Genomic DNA, 14,125 nt, shown 5'->3' with positions numbered 1-14,125 from the left:
GGTGACAGATTAGTAAACATAGAAAATAGGTGCAGGAGTAGGCCATTCGGCCCTTCTAGCCTGCACCGCCATTCAATGAGTTCATGGCTGAACATGCAACTTCAGTACCCCATTCCTGCTTTCTCGCCATACCCCTTGATCCCCCTAGTAGTAAGGACTTCATCTAACTCCTTTTTGAATATATTTAGTGAATTGGCCGCAACAACTTTCTGTGGTAGAGAATTCCACAGGTTCACCACTCTCTGGGTGAAGAAGTTTCTCCTCATCTCGGTCCTAAATAGCTTACCCCTTAGACTGTGACCCCTGGTTCTGGACTTCCCCAACATTGGGAACATTCTTCCTGCATCTCACCTGTCAACCCATCAGAATTTTAAACGTTTCTATGAGATCCCCTCTCATTCTTCTGGACTCCAGTGAATACAAGCCGAGTTGATCCAGTCTTTCTTGATAGGTCAATCCCGCCATCCCGGGAATCAGTCTGATGAACCTTCGCTGCACTCAATAGCAAGAATGTCCTTCCTCAGGTTAGGAGACCAAAACTGTACACAATACTCCAGGTGTGGCCTCACCAAGGCCCTATACAACTGTAGTAACACATCCCTGCCCCGTACTCTAATCCCCTCGTTATGAAGGCCAACATGCCATTTGCTTTCTTAACCGCCTGCTGTACCTGCATGCCAACCTTCAATGATTGATGTACCATGACACCCAGGTCTCGTTGCACCTCCCCTTTTCCTAATCTGTCACCATTCAGATAATAGTCTGTCTTTCTGTTTTTACCACCCAAGTGGATAACCTCACATTTATCCACATTATACTTCATCTGCCATGCATTTGCCCACTCACCTAACCTATCCAAGTCTCTCTGCAGCCTCATAGCATCCTCCTCGCAGCTCACACTGCCACCCAACTTAGTGTCATCCGCAAATTTGGAGATACTACATTTAATCCCCTCGCCTAAATCATTAATGTACAGTGTAAACAGCTGGGGCCCCAGCACAGAACCTTGCGGTACCCCACTAGTCACTGCCTGCCATTCTGAAAAGTCCCCATTTACTCCTACTCTTTGCTTCCTGTCTGCCAACCAGTTCTCAATCCATGTCAGCACTCTACCCCCAATCCCATGTGCTTTAACTTTGCACATTAATCTCTTGTGTGGGACCTTGTCGAAAGCCTTCTGAAAGTCCAAATATACCACATCAACTGGTTCTCCCTTGTCCACTCTACTGGAAACATCCTCAAAAAATTCCAGAAGATTTGTCGAGCATGATCTCCCTTTCACAAATCCATGCTGACTTGGACCTATCGTGTCACCTCTTTCCAAATGCGCTGCTATGACATCCTTAATAATTGATTCCATCATTTTACCCATTACTGATGTTAGGCTGACCGGTCTATAATTCCCTGTTTTCTCTCCCTCCTTTTTTTAAAAAGTGGGGTTACATTGGCTACCCTCCACTCGATAGGAACTGATCCAGAGTCAATGGAATGTTGGAAAATGACTGTCAATGCATCTGCTATTTCCAAGGCCACCTCCTTAAGTACTCTGGGATACAGTCCATCCGGCCCTGGGGATTTATCGGCCTTCAATCCCATCAATTTCCCCAACACAATTTCCTGACTAACAAGGATTTCCCTCAGTTCCTCCTCCTTACTAGACCCTCTGACCCCTTTTATATCTGGAAGGTTGTTTGTGTCCTCCTTAGTGAATACCGAATCAAAGTACTTGTTCAATTGGTCCGCCATTTCTTTGTTTCCCATTATGACTTCCCCTGATTCTGACTGCAGGGGACCTACGTTTGTCTTTACTAACCTTTTTCTCTTTACATATCTATAGAAACTTTTGCAATCCGTCTTGATGTTCCCTGCAAGCTTCTTCTCGTACTCCATTTCCCCTGCCCTAATCAAACCCTTTGTCCTCCTCCGCCGAGCTCTAAATTTCTCCCAGTAAAAGGTGCGGTTCAATGAGACCTGGGTGTCATGGTACATCAGTCATTGAAAGTTGGCATGCAGGTACAGCAGGCGGTGAAGAAGGCGCATGGCATGTCGGCCTTCATAGCGAGAGTATTTGAGTATAGGAGCAGGGAGGTCTTACTGCAGTTGTACAGGGCATTAGTGAGGCCACACCTTGAATATTGCGTATAGTTTTGGTCTTCTAATCTGAGGAAGAACATTCTTGCTATTGAGGGAGTGCAGCGAAGGTTCACCAGATTGATTCCTGGGATGGCAGGACTGACATGAAGAAAGACTGGATCGACTAGGCTTGTATTCACTGGAACTTAGAAGAATGAGAGAGGATCTCATAGAAACATATAAAATTCTGACGGGATTGGACAGGTTAGATGCAGGAAGAATGTTCCCGATGTTGGGGATGTCACAGGGGTCACCGTCTAAGGATAAGGAGTAAGCCATTTTGGACTGAAATGAGGAGAAACTTCTTCACTGAGAGAATTGTGAACCTGTGGAATTCTATACCACAGAAAGTTGTTGAGGCCAATTCACTAAATATATTCAAAAGGGAGTTAGATGTTGTCCTTACTGCTAAAGGGATATGGAGAGAAAGCAGGAATGGGGTACTGAAGTGCATCATCAGCCGTGATCATATTGAATGGTGGTGCAGGCTCAAAGAGCCGAATAGCCTACTCCTGCACCTATTTTCTATGTAACCTAGATCCCTGCTGCTGCTCACTGCTCCACAGTCGCTCCTGGCGGACAATGCAGTGCATTGACAGAGCGCCAATTGGCTAAGTGGGCACCTGACTACGTGCTTCTTACAATTTAGTATACTGTATTCATGCTCGCCATATGGTTATAAAGCGCCTTGAGACATCCGGTGGCTGTGAAAGGCGCTATATAAATCCAAGCCTTTCTTTCTCCTCTTCATTGGGGAGACCAAAACGCAGGTTGGGTGACCGCTTTGCGGAGCACCTCCGTTCAGTCCGCACGTGTGACCCCGAGCTTCCGGTTGCCTGTTGCTAATTCTCCGCCCCACTCCCACTCTGATCTCTCCGTCCCCAGCCTCCTACACTGTTCCAACAAAGCTCGGCCTAAGCTCAAGGAACAGCACCTCATTTTTTTTTTTACAACCTTCTGGGCTCAACAACCTCTGCTCCCATTTTTTTTCCGGACAGTAACTGTTGATTCTGCCATTCCCATTTACACCTCCGCAAGACCCATCTTTTTGCTTCTTTATTGGTCCCATCGTCATCTCCTTTTGCCTCGTTCAATCATATCCTTTTGTCATTTTGATCTTTCCTGCCTTCCATCCTATCACAAACCTTCCCTTTTTGTTCTATCCTCCCCTTTTCCCTGCCTCTGCACTTGCTTAAAACCTTGTTATATCTCTAACTTTTCCATTTATGATGAAAGTTCATTGACCTGAAAGGTTTCTCTCTCCACAGTTGCTGCCTGACCTGCTGAGTATTTCTCGCACTTTGATTTTACTCCACAAACTTTGAGTTCATCCAAAACGCTGCTGCCTATATCCTAACGCGCACCAAGTCCCGTTCACCCCCAACCCCACTTTCCAGTAGGCTGCTGACACTCGCTGTCTAGACTTCACTCGTGGGGGGAGAAGGGGGTAAGAGTGAACATTGCAGTTGAGTTGCTTTGTGGCAAATGGTTTACATTCATTGATGTTTTACTCTTTAAGGGACTAAATGGCTGTAAGGGCCACTTGAGGTGGTTGTTGCAGATGGCCAGCAATGCGCCAGCTGATTACGGTGGGATCAGTTCTGTTGAAGTATGTGTGTTTCTTTACAGACTGTGCAGTGAACGTACACAAGAATTGCAGGACCCTTCTAGCTGAATGCAGCACCTCCAAGGGCAAGGTTAGTGTGTCCGTGTGCTGTGTCTGTGTTGGTGTTTATCATAAAAACAAGAATTAGGAGCAGGAACAGGCCATACGGCCCCTGGAACCTGCTCCGCCATTCAGGAAGATCATGGCTGATCATCGACCTCAACTCCATTTTCCTGCCCGATCCCCATATCTCTTGATTCCCCGAGATTCCAAAACTCTATCCATCTCCTCCTGGAATATACTTGAATATACGGTATTGCGTCGTTATCACTGGCATATCGGTTGTTGTATTATTTAACAGCGAGACTTCTCTTCTGGGAGAGAGGAAAGCACTTTGTGGAGGTCGAGCTCGATCCGTGGTGACGCGCCTAATGGTGGGGAACTAGAACCAAGTCAATGCTTCATGGCATACTGGGCAATCGAGACCCGAGCCAGGCTGGGTCACACTACTCCAGGGCGCTGTTGTGATTGAGCAGATGGCTTGGCTCATTGCTGGGCCCTGGAGAGGTATAGATCTGTCTGAGGGCTGAGGATACCTCCCAGTGCAAGCCAACACACCTAACGTGCAGGACGTTCCAAATGAGATAAGCAGCAGGAAGCTGACCAGTGCTCTCTGCAGATAAGCTGTATGGCTTTAGCTTGGGGTTATGTCTGTTCGCAGATAGCATCCTCACTGGCACAGCCCACCGTCTAGCTCATTCTTTTCCTGGGCCTTGAAATGATCGAGCTCTTCACCTCCCGTAGTCTCCTTCCTTTGAGCAGCTACAGGCTTTCCCAACCCAAGCTTGGCATTGCCTCTTGCTTATCGAGGTTCTCCATTTTGTTCCCCTCGACCTTGTTCATGTCGACCACTGTGGACCTTGGCCTCTCTCCAAAGTTTACCAATTTAAGTGTCTGCACCAGGAAAGGTCTAATCGAAGCTAGCTCACGTTAACATTTTGGGATATGCTCCTTGTGTGAAGCCTTTAATTCATTCCCTTAAATTGATCCCATCCCAGTGACAGACTTGTGCCTACCAGTACTGTACCCCAGTGTTATACAGTGACAGACCTGTGCCCACCAGTACTGTACCCCAGTGTTATACAGTGACAGACCTGTACCCACCAGTACTGTACCCCAGTGTTATACAGTAACAGACCCGTGCCCACCAGTACTGTAACCCAGTGTTATACAGTGACAGACCTGTACCCACCAGTACTGTACCCCAGTGTTATACAGTGACAGACCTGTGCCCACCAGTACTGTACCCCAGTGTTATACAGTGACAGACCTGTGCCCACCAGTACTGTACCCCAGTGTTATACAGTGACAGACCTGTGCCCACCAGTACTGTACCCCAGTGTTATACAGTGACAGACCTGTGCCCACCAGTACTGTACCCCAGTGTTATACAGTGACAGACCTGTACCCACCAGTACTGTACCCCAGTGTTATACAGTAACAGACCCATGCCCACCAGTACTGTAACCCAGTGTTATACAGTGACAGACCTGTGTCCACCAGTACTGTACCCCAGTGTTATACAGTGACAGACCTGTGTCCACCAGTACTGTACCCCTGTGTTATACAGTGACAGACCTGTGCCCACCAGTACTGTACCCCAGTGTTTTACTGTGACAGACCTGTACCCACCAGTACTGTACCCCAGGGTTATACAGTGACAGACCTGTACCCACCAGTACTGTACCTCAGTGTTATACTGTGCCAGACCTGTGCCCACCAGTACTGTCATCATAGGCAGTCCCTCGAACCGAGGATGACTTGCTTCCACGTCAAAAAGTTCACGGGTGTTTCAATGATGGACCTAAAAGTTCAGGTCCGAACTAAATCTTGAAGGGTGGAAGATGCCTGTGCGTGGATTTTTTAACGTGTGGAGACCGTTGCACACCAGCCACCACACGGGCTTGACGGAGTTAGGTCTTGGTCCAATAGCAAGGATTAACTAAGATGACTGGAGACCTGCTCTGCTGCACGGACCTAGTGCGCATACATATCGCAGTGTGGGCTGGGTCCGTGCTGCCCCTGGGCCCTCGCCTCTTCTGGGCCCTGAACTCGCGCCTCCCCTGGGCCCTGAACTCGCGCCTCCCCTGGGCCCCGATCACGTCCCCCTACAATCTCTCACCGCTCCTTCGCCCCGACCTCGCCGCTCCTGCTGTACCTGCCCACGCTCCAGCCACCGACCTGGACCTTGGTGATGTCCCTTTTCACTGCCGTTGCTCTCCTGCTCCAGCACGTGCTGCTCCCTGGAGTGGTGTGGTATGTCGCCGCACTGCTCCTTCCGCTCCCCGGCCTGCTCCACTGGTGCTCGCAGGCCGGGAGCTGCTCAGACCTGTATCTCCCAGTACTGTACCCCAGTGTTATACAGTGACAGACTTGTATCCACCAGTACTGTACCCATGTTATGCAGTGACCTGTACCCACCAGTACTGTACCCCAGTGTTATACAGTGACAGACCTGTACCCACCAGTACTGTACCCCAGTGTTATACAGTGACAGACCTGTACCCACCAGTACTGTATCCGTGTTATACAGTGACAGACCTGTACCCACCAGTACTGTACCCCAGTGTTGTACAGTGACAGACCTGTACCCACCAGTACTGTATCCGTGTTATACAGTGACAGACCTGTACCCACCAGTACTGTACCCCAGTGTTGTACAGTGACAGACCTGTACCCACGAGTACTGTACCCCAGCATTATACAGTGACAGATCTGTACCCACCAGTACTGCACCCCAGCTGAAAGAATGCAGGTGGCATGGCAGTTTCTAAAATGTCGGTTACGTTGCTTAGTGTTCTGGCATCATCTCCGTAACCCAAGTATAACCATGTGTCTGTGAGAATTAAACTAAACACCAACTGAGGGGGTCTCCAGGTGTATCCTGGGAAGCCCTCCAGCACCATTTCCTGTGGCCATCTACAGCATCAGAAATTCAGGAGCTGGGGGATTGTGCACTGACATGTTCAAAAATACGATTTTTCCGTAAGTTAGGCATTTCCTGTCTTGTTTTACTGAGCGATCTTTGTGGGCAATGCTGGGTGATTGAAAGGCACAATATTTAAATACGAGCCTGATGATGTTACATCCTGTTGCTCGACACCCACCAAAGTTTCAGAAATGGAGAGGGTGTTGCCTCTATGTTCCAGCCTTTGTTTGCTTAAAGGGATATTCAAATCCAGATTTGGCTCCTCTAGCTGTTTAGAAGACAGAATTTAGGGCCATTGGGATCCTCATTAATGTCTGAAAAATTTTGGCTTTGAAGGTCGGAACGCACACAGCGCATTATGTAACGTGTCCAACTTGGGTGGTCTGAATTGGTTTACATTATTCATAAGTTTAAGGGGCGATTGGATTTAAGGTTTTAAGCGTAGGTTTACCAGAATGATACCCGGACTCCAGGGTTAAGTTACAAGGAGTATTTGAAATTAGGGTTATATTCCCTAGAATTTAGAAAGTTAAGGGGTGATTTGAACAAAGTTTTCATGATATTAAGGGGAACAGACAGGGTAGATAGAGAGAAACTATTCCCGCTGGTTGGGGAGTCTAGGACTAGGGGGCATAGTCTAAACATTAGAGCCAGACCTTTCAGGAGTGAAATTAGGAAACACTTCCACATACAAAGGGTGGTAGAAGTTTGGAACTCGCTTCCGCAGTTGTTCATTTTAAATCTGAGTGGTTTGGAATATGGGGTTAGGTCACAGGTCAGCCATGCTCTCATTGAATGGCGGAACAGACTTGAGGGGCTGAATGGCCGCCTCCTGTCCTGTGTGTTGAAGGTCATGAGTTGTGACTTCCTTTCATGGCTGCATGTGTCCCTGGGATGGGTTGGAAAGGCGTCTCTGGCTTTCATGGAAGAGAACCCCCCCCGCCCCCACCCTGCTCAGGTTGGCCGTTTAAAATAAATGCAATAAAATGGCGGGCGATGGCCAGACAGTAGCAGCCGTTGGGATTTCATATTGCTCCAGCTCTACTGCCTCGTTTGCACCGTCGGGGCTGGGCACCAGTGGCAGCATTGTAATGTAAATGCAACATGAGCCCTGGGTGTGCCAGCGGGTTTCTGTAACCATGGCAGTGGCTTTGGCCCTCTTTCCCCCCGCCCCCCCCCCCCTGAAGGTCCAGTCCAATGAGGCGTGCCAAAGTGTCAACACCACTTGATCAGCGTGATGCCTCCGTAATTCAGATTAGCCGACGCAGTCAAGACTTTAAAGTGCTGCAGGATGGCCCAGAAGTGACTCTGAACGCAGTCCGGTTATTTACATGCACTTAAAATCCTCTGATAACACTCATTATCTGATTTGCCGCGTTCCCCCGCCCCCTCTCTCCCTTTCAACTTTAATCACGCTGTACTTGGAGAGAACCGTACACACCCACAGACACACGCACACACACACAGCTGCTGCTTTAGATTAAGTCTGTTAATGTTCAAAAGATTAATTGCTCGCCAGAGTGCTGAGAGATTGGAAGTGGTTGCCACAGTCCAGGGGAGCTCCCCCTCGGCTCGAGCCAATCCAACCGGGTCAACTGTGCTGCTTGTCCAGATGGTGTTGAGCACTCCCAGGTCAGAAGCTGCCGTGGGTTCAATGCAGACTAAAGCTCCCATTGCTGCGGCTTATCCTTAACCCTCAAAGCCTCCCTGATAAACTGCAACATCCCCACCGACACCTGGGAGTCCCTGGCCAAAGACCGCCCTAAGTGGAGGGGGTGCATCCGGGAGGGCGCTGAGCACCTCGAGTCCCGTCGCCGAGAGCATGCAGAAACCAAGCACAGGCAGCGGAAAGAGCGTGCGGCAAACCTGTCCCACCCTCCCTTTCCCTGAACGACTGTCTGTCCCACCTGTGACAGAGACTAATTCCCGTATTGGACTGTGTACACATTTTTTAGAGTGGAAGCAAGTCTTCCTCGATTCCGAGGGACTGCCTATGCTGATGATTATCCCTAACCTCCCAAACCCACGACCTCGACCGCGTAGATGAACAAAGGCAGCAGACGCATGGGAACACCATCACCTCCACGTTCCCCTCCAAGTCGCACACCATCCTGACGGTTCAAAATCCTGGAACTCCCTCCCTAACAGCACTGAGAGCACCTTCACCACACGGACTGCAGCGGTTCAAGACGGCAGCTCACCACCACCTTCTCAAGGGCATTTGGGGATAGGCAATAAATGCCGGCCTTACCAGTGATGCCCACATCCTGTGAACGAATAAACGAAAACCTGCAATGCAGCAGTCCCAACTCCAGCTGTGTGATTACGTTCCCCTCTCGCGCAAGCCTTTCTCTGCGAGTCGGCCATCTCGTGCTGAATTCTGGGGAGACTTGTGGTGTGGGCTGAAATCCAGTAGGAAATGGATTGAGACTGGCTTAAATTAATGTGGTTCCCAACTCTCTCCAGAGCTAGCAGGGAGAGGAGACTTTAATCCCCTCAGTCTTGCAGGACACTTGAGAGGGTGATGGGTTTTTGGAACAGCTTGCTAACTCCAGCTGTGTGGGAAGTAGTTTAGATCTCTTCATGGCCAAATTGGACAAGTATCTTGAAGAGAAAAACTTAATTTACAACTGCTAGGAGGTTTTATCCACACTTTATTAAAAAAAAACTTGCCTTCTGTCCTGGGTAAATGGGGGGGTGGGGGGGGGGTTGTTGAAGAGGAAGAAAGAGTTCCTGGTACCACATCAAATTGGTCAGTCTTCATCCTCGGCAGGAAAAGTCTGCTATTCCACTGTGGTGTGCATCACAACCATCACCGTTTCTTTCCTGAAGTCTGGCCCGTCAAGTAATGTTCAGTTGCAACATCCGTGGTTGATTTTATGTTCTCTGCCCTCCTTGCCCAGACCAGGGGTCATTGAAACCATTCGTAGCCCCCCCCCTCAATAATTTCCTCAAGTACAGACCAGGAATCGAGCCTGAGGCATTTGCAAGTGAGTGCAGCATTAGTCACGGCCTTTCCCTGGACACAGTGTTCTGTGTGCACCCAGCTGTATATACTGCAAACTGCAGTCTTTCAGAATAAGATAACATTGGGTGGAGCTACTAGCTGCAAAGTGATTCTCTTGAATTATAGAACGGTTACAGTGCAGTAGGAGGCCATTCAGCCCGTCGAGCCCGTGCCGGCTCTCCAAGACCACCTCAGCTAGTCCCACTCCCCCGCCCTTTCCCCGTAACCCTCCCAAGTATATTTCCTTCAGGTACTTATCCAACTCCCTTTTGAAAGCCACGATTGAGTCTGCCTCCACTACCCTCTCAGGCAGCGCATTCCAGATCCTAACCACTCGCTGCGCAAAAAAGTTTCTCCTTGTATCACCTTTGGTTCTTCCAATCACCTTAAATCTGTGCCCTCTGGTTCTCGACCCTTCTGCCAATGGGAACAGTTTCTATTTCTCTCTCTCTCTCTCTCTCTCTCTCTCTCTCTCTCTACTCTGTCCCAACCCCTCATGATTTTGAACACCTATTAAATCTCCCCTTAACTTCATCATGCCAGACATAAGGCTCCCTAAGCAATTGCTCTATGCGGAGCTCCTTTATGGCAAACGAGCCAAAGGTGGGCAGCGGAAATGTTACAAAGACACCCTCAAAGCCTCCCTGGTAAGTACGACATTACCACTGACACCTGGGAGTCCCTGGCCGAAGACTGCCCTAGGTGGAGAAAGTGCATCCAGGAGGGCGTTGAGCTCTTCGAATCTCAACGCAGCGAGCGTGAAGAGGTCAGGTGCAGGCAGCGGAAGGAGCGTGCGGCAAATCAGTTCCCCCTCCCCCTTTCCCCTGACGAATGTCTGTCCCACCTGTGACAGGGTCTGTGGCTCTCGCATTGGACTGTTCAGCCACCAAAGGACTCACTTTGGGAGTGGAAGCAAGTCTTCCTCGATTCCGAGGGACTGCCTATGCTAACCTCATCTGCTCCGAGGAGAAGAACCCCAACCTCTCCAATCTATCCGTGTAACTGAAGTTCCTCACCCCTGGAATCATTCACGTAAATTTTTTCTGCACCCTCTCTGAAGTGCGGTGCTCAGAATTGGACATAATACACCAGTTGAGGTCGAACCAGTGTTTTATACAGGTGGTTCATAACTTCCTTGCTTCTAAATTTACTGCTCAGTGTTCTGATGAAGTGTGGACATTTATAGACCCGTGAACTCTCAGAAATGATTGCAGGGCAGAATGTTTCACAGGGCGAGGGTCCCAGCACTGCCGTTTTCCTTGTGCATTCCCTCAGCTTGTCATTCAGTCGGAGCAGTTTACACCACAGAAGGAATACCATTTGGGCCATCGTGCCTGTGCCAGCACTTTGCTAGAGTAATTTGAAACTAGCCTCTCTGCCCCGCACTCTCCTCGTACTCCTGTGTCTTCTGCTTCAAGTATTTCCTTTTTTTAAAAAAAAAATGCAATAATCTCTGCCTCAACTGCTGCCTGTAGCAAAGCATTCTATGCTCCCAACAACTCCGCATAAAGATGTTTCTCCTAAATGCTCTCCTCGTTCTCTGGCTGTACGACCCTTCATCACTATTTTCCCCCAAAACATGGTTTCAAATTTTTCTGTGAGGGACACTCCCTAGAGATTCCCAGTAAATGTTGACGAGCTCCCGGAGATTCCCAGTAAATATTGATGTGCTCCTGGAGATTCCCAGTAAATATTGATGTGCTCCTGGAGATTCCCAGTAAATGTTGACAGTCCCATGTACTAGTAATACCCACCCTTCTGTATGGCTGAGACATGGACCAAGTGCAGTAGACACCAAGTCGCTGGAGAAATATCACCAATGATGTCTCCGCAAGATCCTACAAATCCCCTGGGAGGACAGACGCACCAACGTTGGCGTCCTCGACCAGGCCAGCCTCGAAGCACTGACCACACTCGATCAGCTCCGCTGGGCAGGCCACATAGTCCACATTGGCAGACACTGACTCCCAAAGCAAGTGCTCTACTCTGAGCTCCTTCACGGCAAACAAGCCAAAGGTGGGCAGCGGAAACACCACAAGGACACCCTCAAAGCCTCCCTGATAAAGTGCGACATCCCCACTGACACCTGGGAGTCCCTGGCACAAGGCCGCCCTAAGTGGAGGAAATGCATCCAAGAGGGTGCTGAGCACCTCAAGTCTCATCGCTGAGAGCATGCAGAAATCAAGTGCAGACAGTGGCAAACCAGCCCCATCCACCCCTCCCCTCAACGACTATCTGTCCTACCTGTGACCGAGTCTGTGGCTCTTTTATTGGACTGTTCAGCCACCAAAGAGCTCACTTCAGGAGTGGACGCAAGTCTGTCTATGCTGATGACCCATAGAAAAGCCGTGCTACTGTTACAAAACTCATTTATTGGTCTATGGTAACAGGAATAATGTACTGGAAAGTTAACGTACAGGTACCTAATGACGCAGTCGACTTCCTAGGGTCCTGGGACCCATTTTGGAAATTGATGCCATGTATAGACGACCATTTATTCCTTGTTTCCACAGCAGAAGGACTCCCCGCAGAAGTATACTAGAAGTCCGCAGAGCATAACCCGGCACGGTGAGTTCTTCTATCATTTTATGTTGGTGTAACGTGGGAGACGGTGATTTTTAATCTCCCGACTGTTCTCCCCACATCTCATGAGCGTACGAGAAAGGACTGGTGCAGAGCAGTTGGTCCGCCGAGCCTGTCCTATGCCAGCGTGCGGTAACTTCCACGCATTATCCACCCCTCTCCCCACACAGCCACGCAGTCTTCTGGAGCTGCAAACAAACGTTGACTATTTCAGGGAAAAACTCCATGAGATTCTTCAGCCCCTGAAGGCAATCAAGCAAGTTCCAGGAGCCCACAGTGACATCCCTATAGTACCCATCTACTTTCTACGTGCAGTTATATCAGCCACTTTCGAACCCGTCAAGCAAGCAGCTAATCCTAGCTTGCCGTTTGCTGTACATGCAGGCAATTTCTTCCAGGGGTCGTGACTCTGTTAACAGTGGTGTTTCCTGGCATCTAACCCAGTTCTCTGTCTGTCTAACTTGTAATCATGTCCCCATGTCCTCCCTGATCTCTCAAAAGAGCCTATCCACTTGAAACAAGTCTAATCCTTTCACTATTTTAAAGACCACATCATAAGAAATAGGAGCAGGAGTAGGCCATTCGGCCCTTCGAGCCTACTCCCCCATTCAGCTAATTTTCAGCCTCCCCTCCCCCTTCCCGCACTATCCCCATATCCCTCAATTCCCTTTGTATCCAACAATCTATTGATCTCTGCCTGAAATATACTCAATGACTGAGCCTCCACAGCCCTGTGGGGTAGAGGATTCACCACCCTCTGAGTGAAGAAATCCCTCCTCATCTCAGTCCTAAGTGGCCGACCCCTTATTCTGAGACTGACCCCTGGTTCTAGACTCCTCAGCCAGAGGAAACATCCTCCCTGCATCTACCCTGTCAAGCCCTGTAAAAATGTTGTATATTTCAATGAGATCACCCCTCATTCTTCTGAACTCCAGAGAATATAGGCCCAGTCTACTCAATCTCTCCTGATAGGACAATTCACCCCCCCTCCCCCATCTCGGGAATCAGTCCGGTGAACCTCTATGGCAAATATATCCTTCCTTAGGAACACAAATTGTATACCATACTCCCAGGTGTGGTCTCCCCAGGGCCCTTTATAATTGCAGTAAGTTGTCTTTACTCATACTCAAATCCTCTTGTAATAAAGGCCAACATACCATTTGCTTTCTTAATTGCTTGCTGTACCTGCCTGTTAACTTTGTGATTTGTATACAAGGACACCCAGGTTGTGGACCTTAATTCACGTACACTATAACGCAGATGTCCTTTTCCCACTCAGCAGCCTTGAGCATACATTACTGCATAAGAAATTAAGAAATAAGAGCAGGAGTCGGTTATTCAGCTGCTCGATCCTGCTCCAGCTTTCAATAAAATCATGGCTGATCTGATCTTGGCCTCAGCTCCACTTCCCTGCCCGCTCCCCATAACCCTTGACTCCCTTATGGTGCAAAAATCTGTCAACCTCCACCTTGCATATATCCAGCCCCCACAGCTCTCTGGGGTAGAGAATTCCACAGATTCATGACCCTCAAGAGAAGAAATTCCTCCTCATATCTGTTTTAAATGGGCAACCCCTTATTCTGAAACTAGTTCTAGATTCCCCCACGAGGGGAAACATTCTCTTTGCATCTACCCTGTCAAGCCCCCCTCATAATCTTACACGTAACGCACCCATGCTTGGAAGTTACCCCTAGCCAATACATTACTCTCCAGTTACCTATATTGAAAGCCAGGCCAAGATGCAAACTTATTTCCCTATCGCATCTAGTTCTGCCTGCAATCTCTTCCTTTTGCTTATCTAACACCA

General features: G+C 48.9%; 1 protein-coding gene across 3 annotated transcripts in view; it reads left to right on the top strand.

Moving 5' to 3' along the window:
* The window catches only part of arhgef18b (rho/rac guanine nucleotide exchange factor (GEF) 18b), a 242,069-nt gene that overhangs the window by 176,133 nt on the left and 51,811 nt on the right, over window positions 1–14,125 (top strand). For 2 of the 3 annotated variants that reach the window (XM_070873404.1, XM_070873406.1), the window contains 2 exons: window positions 3,763–3,830; window positions 12,249–12,303. In XM_070873404.1, coding sequence (XP_070729505.1) covers window positions 3,763–3,830; window positions 12,249–12,303 — 123 coding nt within the window. The remainder of the gene's footprint in view (window positions 1–3,762; window positions 3,831–12,248; window positions 12,304–14,125) is intronic. The other variant, XM_070873405.1, reaches the window with a different exon arrangement.

The sequence above is a fragment of the Pristiophorus japonicus genome, unplaced genomic scaffold (genome assembly GCF_044704955.1).
Source record: "Pristiophorus japonicus isolate sPriJap1 unplaced genomic scaffold, sPriJap1.hap1 HAP1_SCAFFOLD_465, whole genome shotgun sequence".
NCBI lineage: Eukaryota > Metazoa > Chordata > Chondrichthyes > Pristiophoridae > Pristiophorus > Pristiophorus japonicus.
Note: the sequence above shows the minus strand (reverse complement) of the source record. Positions and strands in the feature narration are given on the sequence as shown.